Source organism: Cebus imitator, unplaced genomic scaffold (genome assembly GCF_001604975.1).
Source record: "Cebus imitator isolate Cc_AM_T3 unplaced genomic scaffold, Cebus_imitator-1.0 Scaffold385, whole genome shotgun sequence".
NCBI classification, from domain to species: domain Eukaryota; kingdom Metazoa; phylum Chordata; class Mammalia; order Primates; family Cebidae; genus Cebus; species Cebus imitator.
In genome coordinates, this window is record NW_016107700.1 from 2,861,192 (window position 1) to 2,880,346 (window position 19,155).

Sequence of the window (19,155 nt, forward strand, 5' to 3'; positions counted from 1 at the left end):
GCACTCTCTCAAAGTGGTACTTCTTGCTACATTTTATTGATATATTTATTTTGAACACAGAAAAGATACATTGTTGCTTGCCTGGTCCAGGAACGAGAAAAGCTATTCAGCTCCATCCTTCAAACACTGATGAGCAGGTAGGAATTTTTATCCTTTTTTCCCCCACAGCACTCTCTAGAGTTGCAGAAGCAGGATGTGTTTCTTAAGAGTCTCATTCCTGGAGTGCATTTTAAAGCCTATACAGTACAACAGACAGATATTTTTTGCCTAGAAAACAGTACACCGCTAAGGTGGTCAGAACAGCTTGTAAACAAGCCCCTCCCCCAGTTGGAGTCTGGGGCTCCAGGGAGGCTGCGGGCAGGATGCTACAGAGCCTCTGGGTGGATTTCTTTAAGCTCCGCTCCAGAAGGAGTGCTCTCTCTACAGAAAATAAAATTCACGATCGCCATCCTTGCCACCCCTCTTGAGAAAGAGATTATTAAATCGTCTTAGCCCTTCATTGGAGGAATGGAAATGTAGGGAGGCTGGGTAGGGTGCTGTTGTTTAACGATGGGGGATGAGAGGTGGGAGGGAGGCAGGGTGATGGCCGCTGGCAATGCTGGCAGAGACACTCCTCAAAGATGCGTGGCTGCCACCGTCCGTGGGCTGGGTCTTCGGGAATCACCTCCATGACCTGCGTGATCTTTGATGGAAATCTCTGGGGTTTCTCGCCCAAGATCTGGGCCAGCCTTTCTACAGCCAGGCTGACCCTACAAATTCCCTTCCATGGCAGCAAGGCGGAGTAGCCTACTGGTCCTCTTGTGGTGGTAAGGTGGTATTGATGGGGAGCATACCCCCTTCATGTTGTCTCTGCAAACACCCACGTGGGCAAGGCCAGAACACATCCACTCACCATCCCCAGCTATGAGCAGCCACCTAGGAGGACAGCACCAGCTCGGGGGTCTGGCTCCGACCCATTTTCGTGCAGGCCACAGTGGTCGGCTGGACAGGGACTGAGCAAGGGGCCACTTCTCTGCTTCAGAGAGGTGCCCAGGCAGCACTGCGGTGAAGCCACCTGGAGAAGGGCAATGGCCTCATCTTCCTTGAAGACCCTCAGTCCTGGGCAGTGGCCGGATTGATGAGGGAACCGCCGCCGCACACCCACGGAGGGCCCTGCCCACCTACCTGGGGCCTGCAGCTTCAGAGATAGCTCCACTAGCACCACCTGACTGAGGGTACCAGGCTCGGGAGGGGGCCTGGTGGGCTGTGAGGGCTTCCAGGTTGTGCCTGAGCCCCCAGACCCGGGTCCCCCACCTTGTAAGTGGCAGGGTGGTGATGTGGTGGGCTCTTCTGCCCTGGAATTGAGAGATAGGCACAGTGCACAGCGGAACCTCACTGGGGCCTGTCCCACCTCCCAGGAGGACGAGCTGGCCCTGAGGGATCAGGACAGGGAGCTGACCTTGGATGGTCCAGCAGTTTCCAGAGGCAGAATCAGAATTTGGGCACAGCTTGCTGGGTGAGGGTAGGGGCAAACGGGCCCGGAGAGGGAAGAGAAAGTCCCACTTCCTATGTCACCTCTCTCCCCACAGTGCTGTCTACAGAGGCACAACCCACAGGTTGGGAGGAGGGAGGGGAGGTCAAGAGAGCTCCGTGTTCCATGAAACCTTTGCAGGTGGGTTTTGTGTTTGTGGCGGGCCTGTTTGTGTGCACGTGTCTACACACATGTGGGACATGTCTAGATCTGTGTGTGTGTGCATGGGGCATGTCAGTGTAGATGTCTGTGTGTATACAAGTTTGGTCTGTGTGTGTGTATGAGTCACATGTGCATCTCTCTGTATGTGTGTGTGCACGACTTTGTGTGCCTAAAGAACGTGGTTCAGCCCATAGGGACCGGCAGAACCCTGCCGGCTGGGTCCCTCATACGATCCTCTCTGGGCCGGAAGCTGGGGCCCGGGTTGGGGTGGGTGAGCTCTGTGAGCCCCTTGGCCCTGGTCCTGGGCCCGGCAGTGGCAGCAGGCCTGATGGGGGGCCAGCCCCACACACAGCCTCATAGGGGGGCAGTGTGTCCATGGAGACCGTGCGGAGGCCACTCTGGCCTGGGCTCCTCTGCTCCTGCTGGTGTCGGCCGGGGCTGTGGCTGCTGCCTGAGTCAAAGGCGCCATCCAGCGTGGGGCAGGAGTCGGTCAGCGAGTAGGGTGGCGGTGCGTCCGTGGGGACATATAGCTGAGTGGCCCCTGGCCCCACACACTCCTCGTAGCTACAAGAGAAGAGGCTCCCTCAGTGCCCCGCTTAGGCCTTAGGGCTGGGTCTCTCCCAAAGGCTTGGGGGGGGTCTCTCTGCAGTGACAAGCTGTCCTGGCTGTGGGCCAGGGTGGGCCTTGTCCACGCTGGCTCCAGTGAAACTCTACTACCTCCCTCTACTTCCAGAGGGGGCCCAAGAACCCTTGGGACCTGGAATCGGGACCTGACTCAGCCCTCATGTGCAGCATGAACTCAACACAGAATGGCCGAGTCTCTAGTACCTCGAAACAGCAGTGGTCACTGTCTAGCGAACCTCTCCCTGCAGCGCACTGGGTGTGTGGAGGCTGGGTAGGACTAACCTCAGGCTGCCAGACGCCCCTTGGTCTCCAGCCACTCCAAAGTTCCCCTTCTAGGTTTAGGAAAGAGTCCTGGGGCCCCTCTGAACCCACAGATGCGGAGCTAAAAAGCACCCACTGCCCTGGAAAGGACTGGCAGCATCACCCTTGCTTGTGATCCTGGGGCAGGGGTGAAGGTGGAAGGGCAAGGGGGAGGACAGGGCTGGGGGTCTCCTAGCAGGGAATGGTGGAGGCCCTGACCCCTTTCCCTCTTCAAGTACTGACAGGTGGTCTGCCTGGTGGCAGCTGGCAGGAGTGGACCAAAGGGCCCCCAGAGAAGAGCTCCCCACGGGGAGGGGCTGCTTGAGGGGCCTGAGGGCAGTTTGGACACAGCCACTGCTGTGGGCGTGATTGCAGACACAGGTTCCTCCTGGCCACAAGCTCCATCTGTCCCTTTCTCTTTCCACTGCCGCTGTCTCTGGGGTCCCCAGGACATAACTGAGGGCATAACTCCCTCCTTCTGGCTCCGTGAACCCCGCTTCTCTGAGAGAAACCCGTCTCAATCCCTAAGGCCAGCCTCTGCCTTGGTGGCTGCAGGTGAGGCCACAAAGACCCCAGGCTCAGCCAGACCCCTGTCGCCTGGGAGGTCTCAGCAGGTGTGTTTGTGTGTTCATGTGTGCGTGTGTGCATATGTGTGTGTGTTTGGGGGGAAATCACCCCTGTCTTCCCAGCCATGCCCCCACCTTCCTCACCCCTCCCCACCCCTGCCTCAGGCCTGCCCAACCTGTCCCGGCCCTGATCCCAACCAGCCTGGGCGGAGGTGCCTGACCACAACGGAGGCCTGCAGCGGGGACGGCTCTCCTACCTGAGGCCAACCCAATGCTCTGCTCTGGCTCAGGAAGAAGTCTGCTCCAGGCACCCCCAGGGCATCTGTGCACCTCCACCTCCATCAGAAGCAGCCGCACCTGTTCCTGTCCTTTAGATGAGCCACACCGGGTAAAGGCAGCCTCCTTGGGGCCCAGCTCCTGGTCTCTGGGGCCCAGTTGGCCCTTCCCCTACAGGCTGGACTCCTGGGGATCGAGGGAGGTGACTGTGTCCTCAGGCCATGGCCTTAGGAGCCAAGGGTAACCCTGAGCCACATCTCCAGACACCCACAGTATCTTCTTCCTCCCCAGGAAAACCCAGGAAGCAGGGTTATTGGTCCCTATTTCATAAAGAAATGAGGCCCCTGAGAGCCACAGTGACATGCCCGAAGGCATCAACTTGGGCAGCGTCCAGGATGGGCTCAAACCCAGGCAGGTCTGACTGCAAAGCCAGGGCAGGGGAAAGGGAGAGGAGTTCAAACCCAACTGTGCCCTCCGAAGCGGGGCTGCCTCCGGGCCTTTGCTCATCTGTGCCCTCTGCTGGTGATACCCTCCTCTGCATCTCTGAAGGTCCCAGTTCCTCCCAACCCAAGCCCCTCACACACCTTGACAAAGGGTGATTTCCTGTATCAGCCCATCCTCCCTGATCCCGTCTCCTCATCCTCCTCAGCATGGACAGTTTATCACCTGTGGCCTCGAAATAGTAATGGCACCACTGGTGAGAAGAGGCAGTGCCTTGCTGTGCATTTTATGGGTGCGTCTGTGTCATTTTCATGAGTCCCATGGGGCATTTCAACAATGACATTTCATTTCATTTCAACAATGGAGAAGCAGGCACAGCGAGATTAAGTAACTTGCTCATGATCATACAAGAAGGAATTTCCAGAGCGAGTGCACCTGGGGCCATCAGCTGTCAGCATATGGGCTCGTCCCCTCTTTGCTGCCCTAGTCCCTGGTGTTATTTATAGAAGCACAGTGAATTTCCCTCCCACCTCCAGGGAGACACCCAGAGGAGCAGATCCTCAGCGAGCTCAGGACAGCTGCCACGGAACCTCCCCAGAAACTGCAAGGGCATTCCTGGCACACCTGCTCAGCAGTCTGAGGAGCTGGGCTTGTCTCTTCCTTTTCTAGCATTTCCAGGTGACATCTGCTAAGTCACACTGCCTCAATGGGACCTGCTTGGTCAGGAGCGGGGAGGAGGTGGCTGTGCCCACTGAGAAGATGTCTTCTGCATTTATACTATGTGGAAAGGTGCCACTCTTTCCCATGATGGAGTTGGGGGGGTTCTTTGTGTCCAGGGCCCCACCCTCTGATGCCCCCCCTTGCCCACATGGCTTCCTTACCCTGGTGGAGAATCTGGGTACAGCTCCCTGAGCACTGTGGCATCCACATCCCCGTCAGAGCTGATGTCCAAGGGTGGTGGCCAGTCCTCCGAGGAGCTGCAGGCGTAGTGCATCCTGTGGCTTGAGCGGCTGTACGTGTGTCCGTCTGACACTGCAGGTAACAGACCACCAGCCTCAGCCTCAGGCCAGGATCCAGGGACCATCCTCATGGGTGTACCTGAGGCCGTGGAGGCTCTGATTCCCCACGTGACCACTCCCCTCCTCACCAAGCACAGCTGCCTTTATTTATCAGTGACAGCTCCAGAATATGGGTGCCATTGTTGTGTTGGGGATCGGGATACAGAGAGGAAGCAGAGCTGGCCCTGTCCTGGCCAGCTCCCAGGGTGGTGGCAGCCTGCCTTGGGGATAGCCTGGTACTGGGCAGTGTGTCGTGAGCTTTGGTAGAAGTCCTACTGGGACTGTGGGAGTAGAGGCAGGTCTGACCAGCCTGGAAGTCAGGGAGGGCTTCCTGGGGGAGGGGCTGCTATAACTGAGTTTTTTCTAGGAATTAACCTGGGGAAGAGGGGAAGGCAGGGAGGAGGGAAGCGAATGGCTTTCCAAGGAGGGAGATAAAAAAGAAGTGTGTGCTGTGAACAGGGAGCTTTGAGCTGTGGAGTTAGGCTGGGCATGAAAAATGGGAGGAGAGTAGCAAGGAACAAGGGCTGCAGAGAACTCTGGGATCAGGCCTCCCCAACCCCAACCACACTCAATTCCCTTTAGGTATCTTGGGGTAAAAAGGGGGCATCTATGATAAGTCTGGCAACTCCCCTCAATGCATTATCCTCTGACATCAAAGGCTCTGAAAAGTCCTGCAGCTAAGAAACACATTTAACTGTGCTTGTCCAGCATTCGACCTCAGACTCTTCCTTTCTTAGACCTAGAAACACTGCTTAGGAAATGCTGCTGGAGCACAATCCTCTCATTCCACAGCCGAGGTTCCAAGAGGCCCCATGACTTGCTGGAGGACAATACACAGTGAGTGGTTGGGCCTGAGGGCAGCTGGGTGTCTTGGCTCCTCCTTTCTAAGCTCCCCACCCACTAGTTTCTGACAGGTCTAGTCCTGGATGGGAACAGGGGGAGCTGCAAAGGTGGCTGATACACCAGGTCTCCCCAGCCCAGGGCTCCCAGCTGCCTCCTTCCCTCTGGGGGTGGGGCTTGGCATCAAGGGCAGAGATATGACCTTTTTCTGCTGTGAGTGGCGCAGTTGCCATCCCCATTCTACAGACTAGGAGCTGAGGCCCAGTTTCACACACGTGGTAAAGCATGGTGTTGGAATTTATGCAGTCTGTATAACCACAAAGACTGCTCTTTCCACTCCCCTAATCTCTTTTTCCCACTCTTCATATAATAGTGAGTGGAGGAATCTGCATATGAAATTTTATCTGTAGGTACAATTCCAGGGCTATATATGGACACTGAGAAAGCTCTCAGAAGAAAATATTCCAAACATGCCCGGCGTGGTGGCTCACACCTGTAATCCCAGCACTTCGGGAGGCAGAAGCGGGCGGGTCACCTGAGGTTTGGGAGTTTGAGACCAGCCTGACCAACATGGAGAAATCCTGTCTCTACTAAAAATGCAAAAAAACCCCAAAAAACAAAAAAACCAGCTGGGCGTGGTGTCATATGCCTGTAATCCTAGCTACTAGGGAGGCTGAGGCAGGAGAACCGCTTGAACCCAGCAGGCGAAGGTTGTGGTGAGTCAAGATCATGGCATTGCACTCCAGACTGGGCAACAAGAGTGAAACTCTGACTTAAAAAAAAAAAAAAAAAAATGAAAGAACATATTCCAAACATGTTGATAGTGGCCCTGTCCAGATGACAGGATCATGATCCTTATTTCTTTCTTTATACTGTCTATATTTTTAACGTATTCTATAGTGAATACACATTACTTTTCTACTAGGAGAAATGAAGTCAATAACATATGCTATAAAAAAAGAGCTAAAATAAGATTTGTTTCCCCTGTTCAGGGCATCAGCTGAAAGACAGAATTTTTAGAAGGACTTAGGGAAGAAACTAAGGAAAGACAACAGCACGCAGCAACAAGGTGAGGCTGGAAGTTGAACCTGGGCTGCTGGGCTCTGGTGCCAGCGACCCCTTCCCACCACTAGCCAACATTGCTAGGGAAGGGTTTTGGGTTCAGGGGAGGGTTCCACCTGCAGGGCAGCAGGTGTGGCGGTCACATGGGGATCCCTGGGGGAAAGTCAGGGCTGCTTCCTGGATCTGAGTGGGGTGACTGGGTGGGCAGTGCTGAGGGCTGTTAGGGCAGAAGCAAACTGCTATCTGTCCTTTCTTCTTGGGCTGCTTTTTCTTCGACCTCCCAGAGGGGAGCATCTTGGGAAAACTGAGGCTGCCCTAAGGTGCTCAGACCCCAAATCTGAGACATCCAGCTGGGCAGAGCTCTTGAGGAACAGCTGGAAAGAAACCAGCACCCTCCACCCCCATTTGAACTCCCCAAATTCCTTCTTTTCCCTTCTCTCCTGACTTCCCTGTCAGCACAGACCCAAATGGTCTAGGACTCCAGAAGCCCTGCTTCCCACTTCACAGGAGGTGAGACCTCCTCTATACCCCAATTTAAAAATACCTTCGTTCATTATTTAGCCTCACTCCAAGTTCACTGCCCCTTGACAGGCTCTGGGAGAGGGAGGAAAAGGAATTGGCACCCATGAGCGCCTGCTATGTTCAGTCTCTGTGATCTCATCTACCCCACACCCCACTGGGAGAGGAGAGTGGTGGTGCCCCTTCCACCAGATGAAAAGAACGAGAGTGGTCACGTGCTCTAAACTGCAGCAAGTGAGAGGAGACAGTCAGCCACCAGACCTCTCTTAAAGCTCAGGATGGAACAGAATTTTCTTTTTCTTTCTCTTTCTCTCTTTTCTGTCTTTTTTTCTTTCCTTTTTCCCTTCATTTTTTATTTTCTTTCTTCTTTCTCCTTCCTTCTTTCTTTTCTTTCGCTCTCTCTGTTTCTTCTCTCTTTCTTTCTCCTTTCTTCCTTTTTTCCTTCCTCCCTTACTCTCTCCTTCACTCTTTTCCTCCCTCCCCCACCCTCATTTCATTCTCAAATATTTGTGGCTCCTCTCTCTGTCTGGCTAGACTACAGAAAGGCTCTGTGGGCAGGCAGAGAGCCAACTCTGTCCTGAGGGTGATGAGGAGCCATTGAGAAGTGGTCACAGTCCTGTCACTTTGGTTGCCTTGTGGACAATGCCTTGGAGGTGCCAGGCTAGTGGCGGGCAGGCAGGGACAGCTGGCATTAGTGCAGTGGACTGGGAGCAGGTTTTCTTGGAGAAAGAGATGGAGATGGCCACATTTACTGAGCATGTATTTACCCATTAGCCAGGTGCTGTGACAGTTTAGTCCTCACAATAACCTTCTGAGGTGGATCCTCCTGTACCCATTTTATAGACGACTCGCCTGAGGCCCAGAGAGTTTTGGCAACTTTCCTGAGGAAGCAGGAAATCAGCCCTCTGTGGACACTTGAGCCTGAGGTGCCTGTGGGGCCTCATGGGGCGATATCCAGTGGACATCTGGGCACGCAGTTCTGGAGCTGACCTAAGGGCTGGAGCCAGGTAAGGGAGGACGATGGATGATGGACGAGATGGAGCAGGGAGTGGGTGTAGAGAGAGGACCAGGACCAAGACATGGGATGTGAGGGACCTTGGGGTGTAGAGAGAGGACCAGGATCAAGGCATGGGATATGAGGGACCTTGACCTATAAAGGGACAGAGGAGAGGAATCTGCAGCCAGAGGGGTGGGAGAAAGGCCAGGAGAGCTTCAGTCACCAGAGTCGGAAGGGTGTGAGTGTGTCTGACAGGTGGAAGGGGCCCAGTGTCAAAGGTTGGGGCTTGCTGGTGCACTGCTCCTCCTCCTTTTTTTTTTTTTTTTTGGAGACCGGGTCTTGCTCTGTTGCCCAGGCTGGAGTGTAGTGGTGTGATCATAGCCTACTGTAGCCTCAAACTCCCAAGCTCAATCCATCCTCCCGCCTTGGCCTCCCAAAGTGCTGGGATTACAGGTGTGCTGGGATTACAGGTGTGAGCCACTGCGCCTGGCTGTGCTGCTCTTGTGTTCTCCCATGGTTGCTTACAATGTGTTTCCCTCTTCCCTGGCATCCTCCCAAGGCTCCCAGCAGCCCCTGCACACCCTCCAGAAGGGTGGGGGAAGGTGTGGGGCAACAGCACCCCTGGGCTCCATGCTGAAGTCCCAGGAGGTGCCAAAGCTGGAGCTGAAAGCAGAAGTGGGACAGGGAGGCAGGAACCCCATAGGGGTCACCACCGTGACAGGCTGCAGCGGGAGCCAAAGCCTGACTCCACATGGCAGAGCTGTGGCCTCAGTCATCCTACCCACTCCAGGGACAGAGCCGAGGAGTCCCTGGAGTGGGTGGGACTCATTCATTCTGGCTCATTCATTGGCACCAGTCCCGAGGCCACCACAGACTACAGAGGGGCTGGCCTGCCCCCAGGCCTATCTCTTTCCTCCACGCCCAGGCCAACCTCTCAGCCTTTCAGCTTGGGAACTACTGTGAGCCCCTGGCATGTGTTCCAAGGTAAGTCATTGAACAAGTTGCTTCTTTGTGCCTCAGTTTCCTAGTCTTACTTTTTTAGAGACAGTGTCTCTCTCTGTTCTGTCACCCAGCATGGCATGCAGTGGTGAGATCATAGCTCACTGAAGCCTTGACCTGGGCTCAAGGGGCCCTCCCGACTCAGCTTCCTTAATAGCTGGGACTACAGGCATGTGCCACCACACCTTGATAATTTTTACTTTTTTTTTTTTTGTAGAGATGGGGTCTTGCTGTGCTGCCCAGGCTGGTCTCAAACTCCTGGTCTGAAGCGGTCCTCCCACCTCAGCCTCCCAAAGTGTTGAAATTACAGGTGTGAGCCATGGCACCCAGCCCAGTTTCCTATTCTTTATTTTTTATTTTTTGAGACAGAGTCTCGCTCTGTCACCCAGTCTGGAGTGCAGTGGTGCAGTCTTGGTTCACTGCAACCTCTGCCTCCCAGGTTCAAGCAATTCTCCTGCCTCAGCCTCCTGAGTAGCTGCAATCAGAGGCACGTGCCACCATGCTCAGCTAATTTTTATATTTTTAGTAGAGACAAGGCTTCACCATGTTGGCCAGGCTGGTCTTGAACTCCTGACCTCAGGTGATCTGTCCACCTCAGCTTCCCAAAGTGCTAGGATTACAGGTGTGGGCCACCATGCCTGGCCAATTTCCTAGTCTTTAAAGGGGGCCGCTTCATCTTTTGCTATGAGGATAAAATGTGGTGGCTCCTACCCTTGCCCATGGAGTTCTACCTCCAGGCCCAAGCCTGGGTGGGGGCGAGTCTCCTGCAGGCCCTACTCTCTTTGATGCAGCACAATAACCCCATGACCGAGACACTGAGGGAGGAGTGGGTGCAATGCCAAGGATGTACACAGAAGGGGGACACCCATTCAACTCTGTCTGGTAGGTGTGAGGAGAGGCCACACAAGCTCCCCTAAGGAGGCAGCCTTTGAGCGGGGCCTGGACGGCTTTTCTTGATTGGAGAAGTACAGGGAATGGCAGTCAAGGCAGAGGGAAGAGCCCAGGCAAAGGGCGGAGGCTGGAAGGAGCATGGACAGGTGCTTGGAGAGGAGCGGCGGGAGCTGGGCAAGGGCCAGGCTGTGTGAGGGGCAGGCGGCAGGCTGACCATCCTGGGTCTGCCCTGCACCCCGCAGGGCTGGGAGTTCTGGGTTTCTCTTGGGGGAGACGGGCATGCTCTGGGCAGGAGACCTGAACTCTCCAGGCTCAGGCTGGTGATGCAGGGGTGGGCCAGTCCTGTCCTGGCCGGGAAGTGCTCCTGACTTGTCTCCTTGGGGAGTCCTTGGCTTAGGAGAGACTTGCAGAGACTGTGTGGGCTGAGCTTTCCACGTCTGTTTTATTCATGCTGAACCTTCTCTTCGATCCTCATTGTTGGGCAGTGAGAACAGTCCGCTAGCCTGCTGTTCTTTCCTCAACTGTGGCCACTTGTCTCCTGACTCATCCTGGATGTCCCTCTGTGTCTTGCATAAGGTCCAGCCTCCTGCTCTTCTGGTTCTAACAGCTTTCCCAGGGGAGTGACATCCAGGTCTGAGTGACGCCCACTGTGGCCATGTGCACGTCTGCTGGACACTGCCTTGAGCCCACGGGATGGCTCCCAGGGGCATCTCCCCAACACCTCCAGCTCCCTTCTCAGGCAGTGCTGGGCAGCTGGCAGCCTGTAGGCACCAGGTCAGACTGCTTGGGCTCAAGTCTGGGATCCACCACTTGCCTGCTGGGTGATCCCGCCTGTTAATCATTCCAGCCTCAACTTTCTGATCTGTCAATTGGGATGATGATAAAAGGTAGGACTTTTATCATCCCACCAGGACTATGGTGAGGATTTTGCACAGTGACATTATGCACAAACAGCGCCAGGCACCCAGCAAGCACTCCTTACGCACTGGCCATTACTATCAGGCTCCTGTTCACCAACTCCAGCTACCCCTTAGTCCCCTCCTTAACCAGTTAACTCTGTGAAAAGGGACAGGAAATGCCCCAAACCTGCTGGCTAATCAGGGTGTGTCTGGGAAGGGGAGGAGGGGCCCCAAAGGCCAGGGCTGTTCAGATCCAATTCAATCTATTTCAAAAATGTTTCCTTTCTGCAGGTGCGGTGGCTCACACCTGTAATCCCAGAACTTTGGGAGGCCGAGGCGGGCAGATCACCTGAGGTTGGGAGTTTGAGACCAGCCTGACCAACATGGTGAAACTCTATCTCTACTAAAAATACAAAATTAGCCGGGTGTGGTGGCGTGTGCTTGTAATCCCAGCTACTTGGGAGGCTGAGGCAGGAGAATCACTTGAACCTGGGAGGTGGAGATTGTGGTGAGCCAGGATTGTGCCATTGCACTCCAGCCTGGACAACAAGAGTGAAACTCCATCTCAAAAAAAAAGTTTCCTTTTTCCCCAAGCTCTTCCTGCCCTAGAGGGGGAAGTGCCTTAGGTCTGGCCAGGGCTTTGGCTTCTAGGAGGCTGGCATTACTTCACCCCCAGTGTGAAGGGTGGCTATTGCTGTTAAGCACCGCCAAGGTCCTGCTTTTATTTTTCCTATCTGGTGGTGGCCTTGGACCCATGCAGAAGCCCCTGAAGGCCTGTGGATGGAGGTTTGGGAAGGAAGAGTCTGGCTTTTCCTGCCATTGAAAATTGTCCGAGAATGGAATCGATTGAATTTTTTCCTGCTGTCTTAGACAGCTGGCCCCTGGAGTGACAGTCAGGTGTCTACGTTCTGCAAAAAGATCAGGCATTCTGGCTACATGCAGTTTTGGGACTGGTCACCCAAGAATTAGCCACCAACTCTGATTAAAGGTGATTCCAACAACTGGGAGACCCTCAGATCAGTTCTGTTTGTGCTCTGCTGGCTCTCACTAGGGCTGGCTTTATTCACTCATCATTCATTCCGTCAGTTCACCTATTCACTTATTCATATACTCACCCCCCATCAACCCATCCTGCTGCTTACCTATTTATCTTTCTGTTCCTCCACCCAGCCCTCCCTTGCATCCATCCAGTCAGACATAACACTCAGTCCACCCATCTATCCATCTCTCCATTTTCTCATTCATCCATCATTTCATCTACCCATTTATCCATCCATACTCTCCACCCATCCATCTCTCCATCCATCTACTGACCCTTCCACTCAACCTCCATCAATCCATTGCTTCACTCCTCACCCATCCATTTCCCTATGAGTCCTTCACCCTTCCCATCCATCCATTCCTCTCTCCATTCATCCACCCATCCACCCATCTCTCCACCCATTTCTCCATCCATCCATCCATCCATCCATTCATCCATCCATCCAGGCACCAGCTAGACCAGCCGTTGGTACAGCCTGGACCAACAGTGGCAGGAGGAGTGACACACTCTCCTTCTGACCTTCAGCCTCACTCTGAGTTTCTCTCTTAGCAGTCAACTGGGCCTCTCATGCCACAGAGAACATTATGGTAGGCACCCGTGAGTGCTTACCATAGCCCAAGACTTCTAGGATGCTTTCCCGACCACCCTGTTCCACCCAGGGCAGAGCTGCCAACTCCTTGAGGCCTCTTGGGTTGCAACTGCAATCAGATGAAGTCCCAGGGCCCCAGGGTGGGCAGCAGCTCACCGTAGCCGTGCTCGAACTCTCGGTGTCGACGCCGGCGGTGGTGATGGTGGTGGTGGTGGTGGTGGCGGTGGCGGTGCCGCTGAAGCCGGGCCTGCCTGTCCCTGCGGATGCTGCCCACGATGATGGTGATGCAGGAGAGGATGATGACCACACCTATGACAGCACTTGCCACCAGCACGGGGGACACGAGCAGATGGCTGTGCTCCGAGCTCTCTGAGAATGTGGGGTAGAAGTAGCTGGTGCGGTTGTATCGTGCTACTGTGGATAGAGAGAGAGGACACTGAGCTGGAGCCAGGGACTGCCACACCCCTTCCTCCTCTGCCCCTGCTGCCCTGGGAACTGTCGATCCCTAAATAAATGGAGGAGAGTCTGGGCTCAGGCCCATGCATTCTATCCTGGCTGCTCCTGGGATAGAAGCAGGATAGAAGGAGGAGAGCAGCAACTCACCCTGCTGCCTGTAGGAGCCTCTGGTAGTGAGAGCTGACTGCCCTCCTCTCCTCTGAAGCTTCTGCTTGCAAGCTGAATTATCTCACAGATAGGAAAAGGGAAACTCAGAGAGGGCAGTGGACTTGGCCAAGGTCACACAGCAAATTAGTGGTAGAGCTGAGGCTTGAATCTGTGACTCTTAGAGATGGACAAGGACTCCACCAAGACATGAAGTTGAAAGGTGAACATGATTTGACCGATGTCTTAGGAAGTGGTGGGGGGATGCACAGGGGAAGGAACAGAGTGTGAGGAACGATTCTGCCGGCCTCGGGCAGGCCTGGGACTGTGGGCTGAAATTGACCCAGATGTGTTAGGGGGTTGGATCAGATCAGAGAAGGTTTCCCAGAAGAGGTGAGGCTGAGTTGTTCTTGGAGGGTGAGGATGAGTTAACTCAGGGAAGGCAGGGAGAAGCATTCCAGGCAGGACAAAGGCACAGAGGGGCGAAGGGGACTTCTAGGGAGGATGCGGTATGGTGGGAGCAAGAAGAGTGTGCAGGAACCTCCTCCAGGACTAACAGCTGGATCCTTGAGAATCCTATGCAAATAAGCCCCTGGGCATGAGTGACTTAGTCCTCCCACTGGAAAAGATGATGGGGCCTTGGGAGCTGGGGTCCTGGGGAGGAGTCAGGGTCAGCTAGGGGCAGCCATGGGCACCCACTGCCTCAGTTGGACAGTCAGCTCCTCATTGGTGAGTGTCTTGGAGTATCATCGAATTCCCTCCAACTCAGCCCTGTAACTCAGGATGAAGCTTTTTCCTTTCACAGATGCACGGACTGCGACTCAGCACTGGTAAGGGACTGGCCCATGGTCACTCAGTTACTCCATGGCAGAGCCAAGCTGGAATCCAGATCTGGCTTCGAAGTCCAGTGCTCGCTCTCCAGCATCTCCTGCCCTCAGTGTGAGCCCTTCCTGAGGCTGTCAGCCGGATCTCTGGACAGCAGTAGGGAGCCAGCTTCAGACATCCAATGATCCACAGAGTCACAGGCAAGCACCGGGAAGTTCAGATCTTTTCTGGGCTCTATTGTGAGAGGGGTCCCCTAGCACATTCTCCTTGAGCCCATGTTCAAGTCCCAGCTTTGCATTTGTTACATATGATCATGTCTGGTTTCCAGGGCTTATGTCTGACCATTCTCTATGTCCTCAAACTCAGCAATGGGGCTGGGCACACCAAAGGTGCCCAATACATGGGTGAGTGACTCCAGTCTTGAGACCAGATGGGGAAATGGCAGGGAGGCCTTGAAATGCCTCAGGGGAGTGAGGCCTCTGTCTTGGGTGGTAATCAAGCAGAGCATGGGAGGCCACCTGCCTGAGTAGCTGTAGGAAGGCTTTTTTCCCAGGTGAGGGCCTGGCCATCTACCAATCAGAGGCGTGACACTCAGCTGTGATTGCTTCGCCCTCCCATACCTTTCTAGCACCGACCCCAAAGCCTCAACCACACTCAACCTATGGCAGGGACAGATGGGAAAGCACAAACTCAGGACCTTAGCTGGGGCTAGAAACACGCCCTTGGGGCAGGTCTGGCCCATGCTGGTGGTGCTTGCAGTCTACTGGCCCTCATCAGGAGGGACTGGCATGGAGGCCTTTCTGTCTGGGCCAGTATGTCATCCTACCCTGAGAGCCAAGCCTTTGCTGAAGTTCACTGTAAGGTGCTCCCGTGGAGAGGCGTGCACTGGAAAGAGGGAGCCCAAGACTTTTGTTGGACATGCATGCCTCCTGACTCTCCAATGTGAGAATGTGGGATGTGGAGACACAAAAGTGACTCCATCTTGGATGCTGACATGGTTTGGCTCTGTGTCCTCACCCAAATCTCACGTTTGTAATCCCCATAATCCCCATGCGTCAAGGGCAGGAACAGGTGGAGGTAATTGAATCATGGGGGTGGTTTCTCCCATGCTGTTCTTGTGATAATGAGTGATTTATCTTGAGATCTGATGGGTTTTATAAGTGTCTGACATTTCCCCTGCTTGCACTCATTTTCTCTCCTGCCATCCTGTGAAGAGATGCCTTCCACCTTAAGTTTCTTGAGGCCTCCCCAGCTATGTGGAACTGTGAGTCAATTAAACCTCTTTTCTTTATAAATTACTCAGCCTCAGGTATTTCTTCATAGCAGTGTGACAGTGGACTAATACAGATGCTAATCCACCATGTCGACTTATGATTAGACCCTGTGAAAACCTCCTGATTTTCACTTTGTTTACTGTCCTTATAAGAACATGTAAACCTTGATGTTATTGTACAAATTATAGGTTATGACACATACAGCATTCTTGCCTGTTCTGGAGGGCTGCCTTTAGTTGTCTTGCACAGAGCATGTATACTCTTTCCCTGTGATACATAAGCCCTGGGTCTGGGGAATAACAGTGTGAAGATCTACCTGTTTTGCTGCTGTCCAAGACTACACTTCCATCCTTAAGTTTCCCAGATAAATCACTCTGTACCAACAAATTGGATTTGTCTGCCTCACTCTGACTTCTTAGCTACTTCTGCATTTGGGGGTTGCTTTGCATATATGGCCTTTTAATGAACAGTGGGGTATAAAAATTCCTGGAATTCTTTGAGGGCCAAACACAGACTACTGTTTTCAGGGCTCCTACTATGTGTAGGATAAGTGATAAGAGCTCATTTCATTCTTGGAACTATTTCATCCAATTCTCCCCATTTTACAGGTAAGGACACTGAGGCTCAAAGAATTTTAAGTGACGCATCTGTAGTCAGCCAGCCAGTACATAGCCAAGCCAGACCCTCTCTGGGCCTTGGTCTCCCCACTAAACCATAAGGAGCTGGATAAGAAGTTTTCTGCTATATAATAAAAAGCACAAAAAGGGGGATGAGGGAATAGAGTTATATAGGAGTAACTAGAGTAACTTAATTCTCATTGGAATGAAGTTAGTATAAATATCAAGTAGATTCTGATGAGTTAAGATGTATATGGCAAGCCCCAGAGCAACCACTAGGAACATAGCTCAAATATAGTAAAAAAATCATTAAAGAAATTAAAATATTACATTAGAAAATATTCACTTAAAGCAAAAAGGAGAAATAGAAGAACAAAAAAAGACATGAGACAAAAAGCAAAATGGCAGATGTAAATCCAACTGTATGAATAACATTAAATGTGATTGATTAAATAATCCCATCAAAAGGAAGAGATTGTCAGACTGGGTAAAAAACAGATTACAACTATATACTGTCTCTGAGTCTCACTTGTGAACCAGACACAAATAGGTTGAAAGTAAACGGATGGAGAAAGATACGCCGTACAAACTGCAATAATAAGAATGCTGCTGTGGCCATAATAAAATCAGAAAAAATAGACTTTAAGACAAAAAGTGCTACTAGAGATAAGAGGGTCATTTTATAGTGATAAAGAGTTAATCCATCAGGAAGTTATAACAATTATAAACATATATCCATCTAACAATAGAGTCCCCAAGTCCATGAAGCAAAGTTTAACAAATTGAGAGAAAATACAGACAATAAAACAATAATAGTTGGGGACTCAAATATTCTGTTTTTAGTAAGGTATAGAGAAACTAGGCAGAGATCAATAAGGAAATACATGATTAGAACAACGTTATTCACAAACTAGACCTAACAGACATCTAGAGAACACTTCACAACAGCAGAATACGCATTCTTCTCAAGGACATGTGGAACATTTTGAAGGATAGGCCATATGATAGGCCATACAACAAGCCTCAATAGATTTTAAAGTGATTGAAATTGTACGAAGTATGTTTCTAGTTAAAATAAAATTGGAAATTAATAACAGAAATAAATTTGTGAAATTCACAAATACATGGAAATTAAACAGCATACTAATAAGTAAAGAGAAAAGCTAAAGGAAATTAGAAAATGCTTTGAGAGAAGTTAAAATGACATTGCACTAAAATTTGTGGGATGCAGGCTGGGCACAGTGAGTGGCTCACGCCGTAATCCCAGCTTTTTGGGAGGCAGAGGCGGGTGGATCACTCGAGGTCAGGAGTTTGAGACCAGCCTGACCAAGACAGTGAAATCCCATCTCTACTAAAATACAAAAACAAATTACCTGAGCGTGGTAGCGGGCACCTGTGATCCCAGCTACTTGGGAGGCTGAGGCAGGAGAATTACTTGAACCTGGGAGGTGGAGGTTGCAGTGAGCCAAGATTGTGCCATTGCACTCTAGCCTGGGCAACAAGAGCGAAACTCCATCTCAAAAACAAAAAAACAGCGCCCCCAAAACGAACAAACAAACAAACAACTTGCAGAATACAGCTAATGCAGTGGTTAGAGGGAAATTTATATATGTAAATGTCTACATTAAAAATGAAAAATCTCAAATCAACAACCTAATCTTCTACCTTAACATAACTGGGAAGAAAAGGGCAAACTAAATCTGAAGTGGGCAGAGGGAAGGAAATAATAAAGATTAGAGTGGAAATTAGTGAAATAAAGAATAGAAAAACAATAGAGAAAGCCAATAAAACCAGAAGTTGGTTCTTTTGGTTTTTTTTGAGACAGAGTCTTGCATTGTCTCCTAGGCTGGAGTGCAGTGGCGCAATCTTGGCTCATTGCAACTTGTGCCTCCCAGGTTCAAGTGATTCTCTTGACTCAGCCTCCTGAGTAATTGGGACCACAGGTGTGAGCCATCACGCCCAACCCAGAAGTTGGTTCTTTAAAAAGATTAACAAATTTGGCTGGGCATGGTGGCTCACACCTGTAATCCCAGTACTTTGGGAGACTGAGGCGGGTGGATCACTTGAGACCAGGAGTTCAAGACCAGCCTGGCCAATATGGTGAAACTCCATGTCTACTAAAAATACAAAAAATTAGCCAGGTGTGGTGGCTAATTCTAAAATATTAGAACTAATAAATTCAGTAAGGTTGCAGGATACAAGGCCGATATATAAAAATCAATAGTATATTTATATGGTAGCTGGACCTGTGGTCGCAGCTACAGGTGCTACTACAGACTTTGCAGAAATAAGACCTTACAGAAATAAGAATTATCATAGTATCATCAGGGAATACTATGAACAACTGTATGCCAACAAATTGGATTACCTGGATAAAATGTGCAAATTCTTAGAAATACACAAAACTAAGGAAAAAGACTTAAAAAGAACTCTGAATTGGCCTATCAGAAGCAAAGAGATTGAATGAGTAACGTGAGAAACTTTTCAGCTTCTTTTTCCAGAAAGAAAATCCCCAGACCAGGTAGCTTCATTGGAGAATTCTACCAAAAATTTACAGAAGAACTAATAACTTTAATGCATACGAATTTCAGTTTGGGATGATGAGAAGAGTTCTGGAGATGGATCGTGTTGATGGTTGCACAACAATGTGAGTGTACTTAATACCACCAAACTTAAAAATGGTTAAAATGATAAATGTTATGTTATATATATTTTATCACAACAGAAAAAGCTAAAAAGGAAATAATACCAATTTCCATAAACTTTTCTAAAAAATATAAGAGGAGGGAATCCTTATCAACTCATTCTATAAGGCCAGCATTATCCTGATACCAAAACTAGACAAAGACATTACAAGAAAAGAAAATTAGGCAGGGCAAGGTGGCTCATGCCTGTAATCCCAGCACGTTGGGAGGCAGAGGCAAGCGGATCATGAGGTCAGGAGATTGAGACCATCCTGGCCAACATGGTGAAATCCGTCTTTACTAAAAAACAAAAAATTAGCCAGGTGTGGTGGTGTGTGCCTGTAGTCCCAGCTACTCGGTAGGCTGCGGCAGGGGAATCA

The 19,155-nt window shown here is 51.3% G+C and overlaps 1 protein-coding gene and 1 long non-coding RNA gene across 3 annotated transcripts in view; one reads left to right on the top strand and one right to left on the bottom strand.

The window, feature by feature from the left end:
- Nucleotides 1-19,155, bottom strand: part of BEAN1 (brain expressed associated with NEDD4 1) — a 57,555-nt gene continuing 38,400 nt past the window's right edge. For both annotated transcript variants that reach the window (XM_037731162.1, XM_017508045.2), the window contains 3 exons: nucleotides 12,932-13,189; nucleotides 4,761-4,911; nucleotides 1-2,236 (listed from right to left, as the gene is read on the bottom strand). In XM_037731162.1, the coding sequence (XP_037587090.1) occupies nucleotides 1,897-2,236; nucleotides 4,761-4,873 (453 nt within the window). In that variant the 5' untranslated portion in view covers nucleotides 4,874-4,911; nucleotides 12,932-13,189 and the 3' untranslated portion in view covers nucleotides 1-1,896. The remainder of the gene's footprint in view (nucleotides 2,237-4,760; nucleotides 4,912-12,931; nucleotides 13,190-19,155) is intronic.
- On the top strand, nucleotides 6,046-13,001 carry LOC119468135. The gene is made up of 3 exons (XR_005196770.1): nucleotides 6,046-6,187; nucleotides 6,770-6,846; nucleotides 12,736-13,001. It is a non-coding gene; the product is annotated as an uncharacterized LOC119468135 (long non-coding RNA).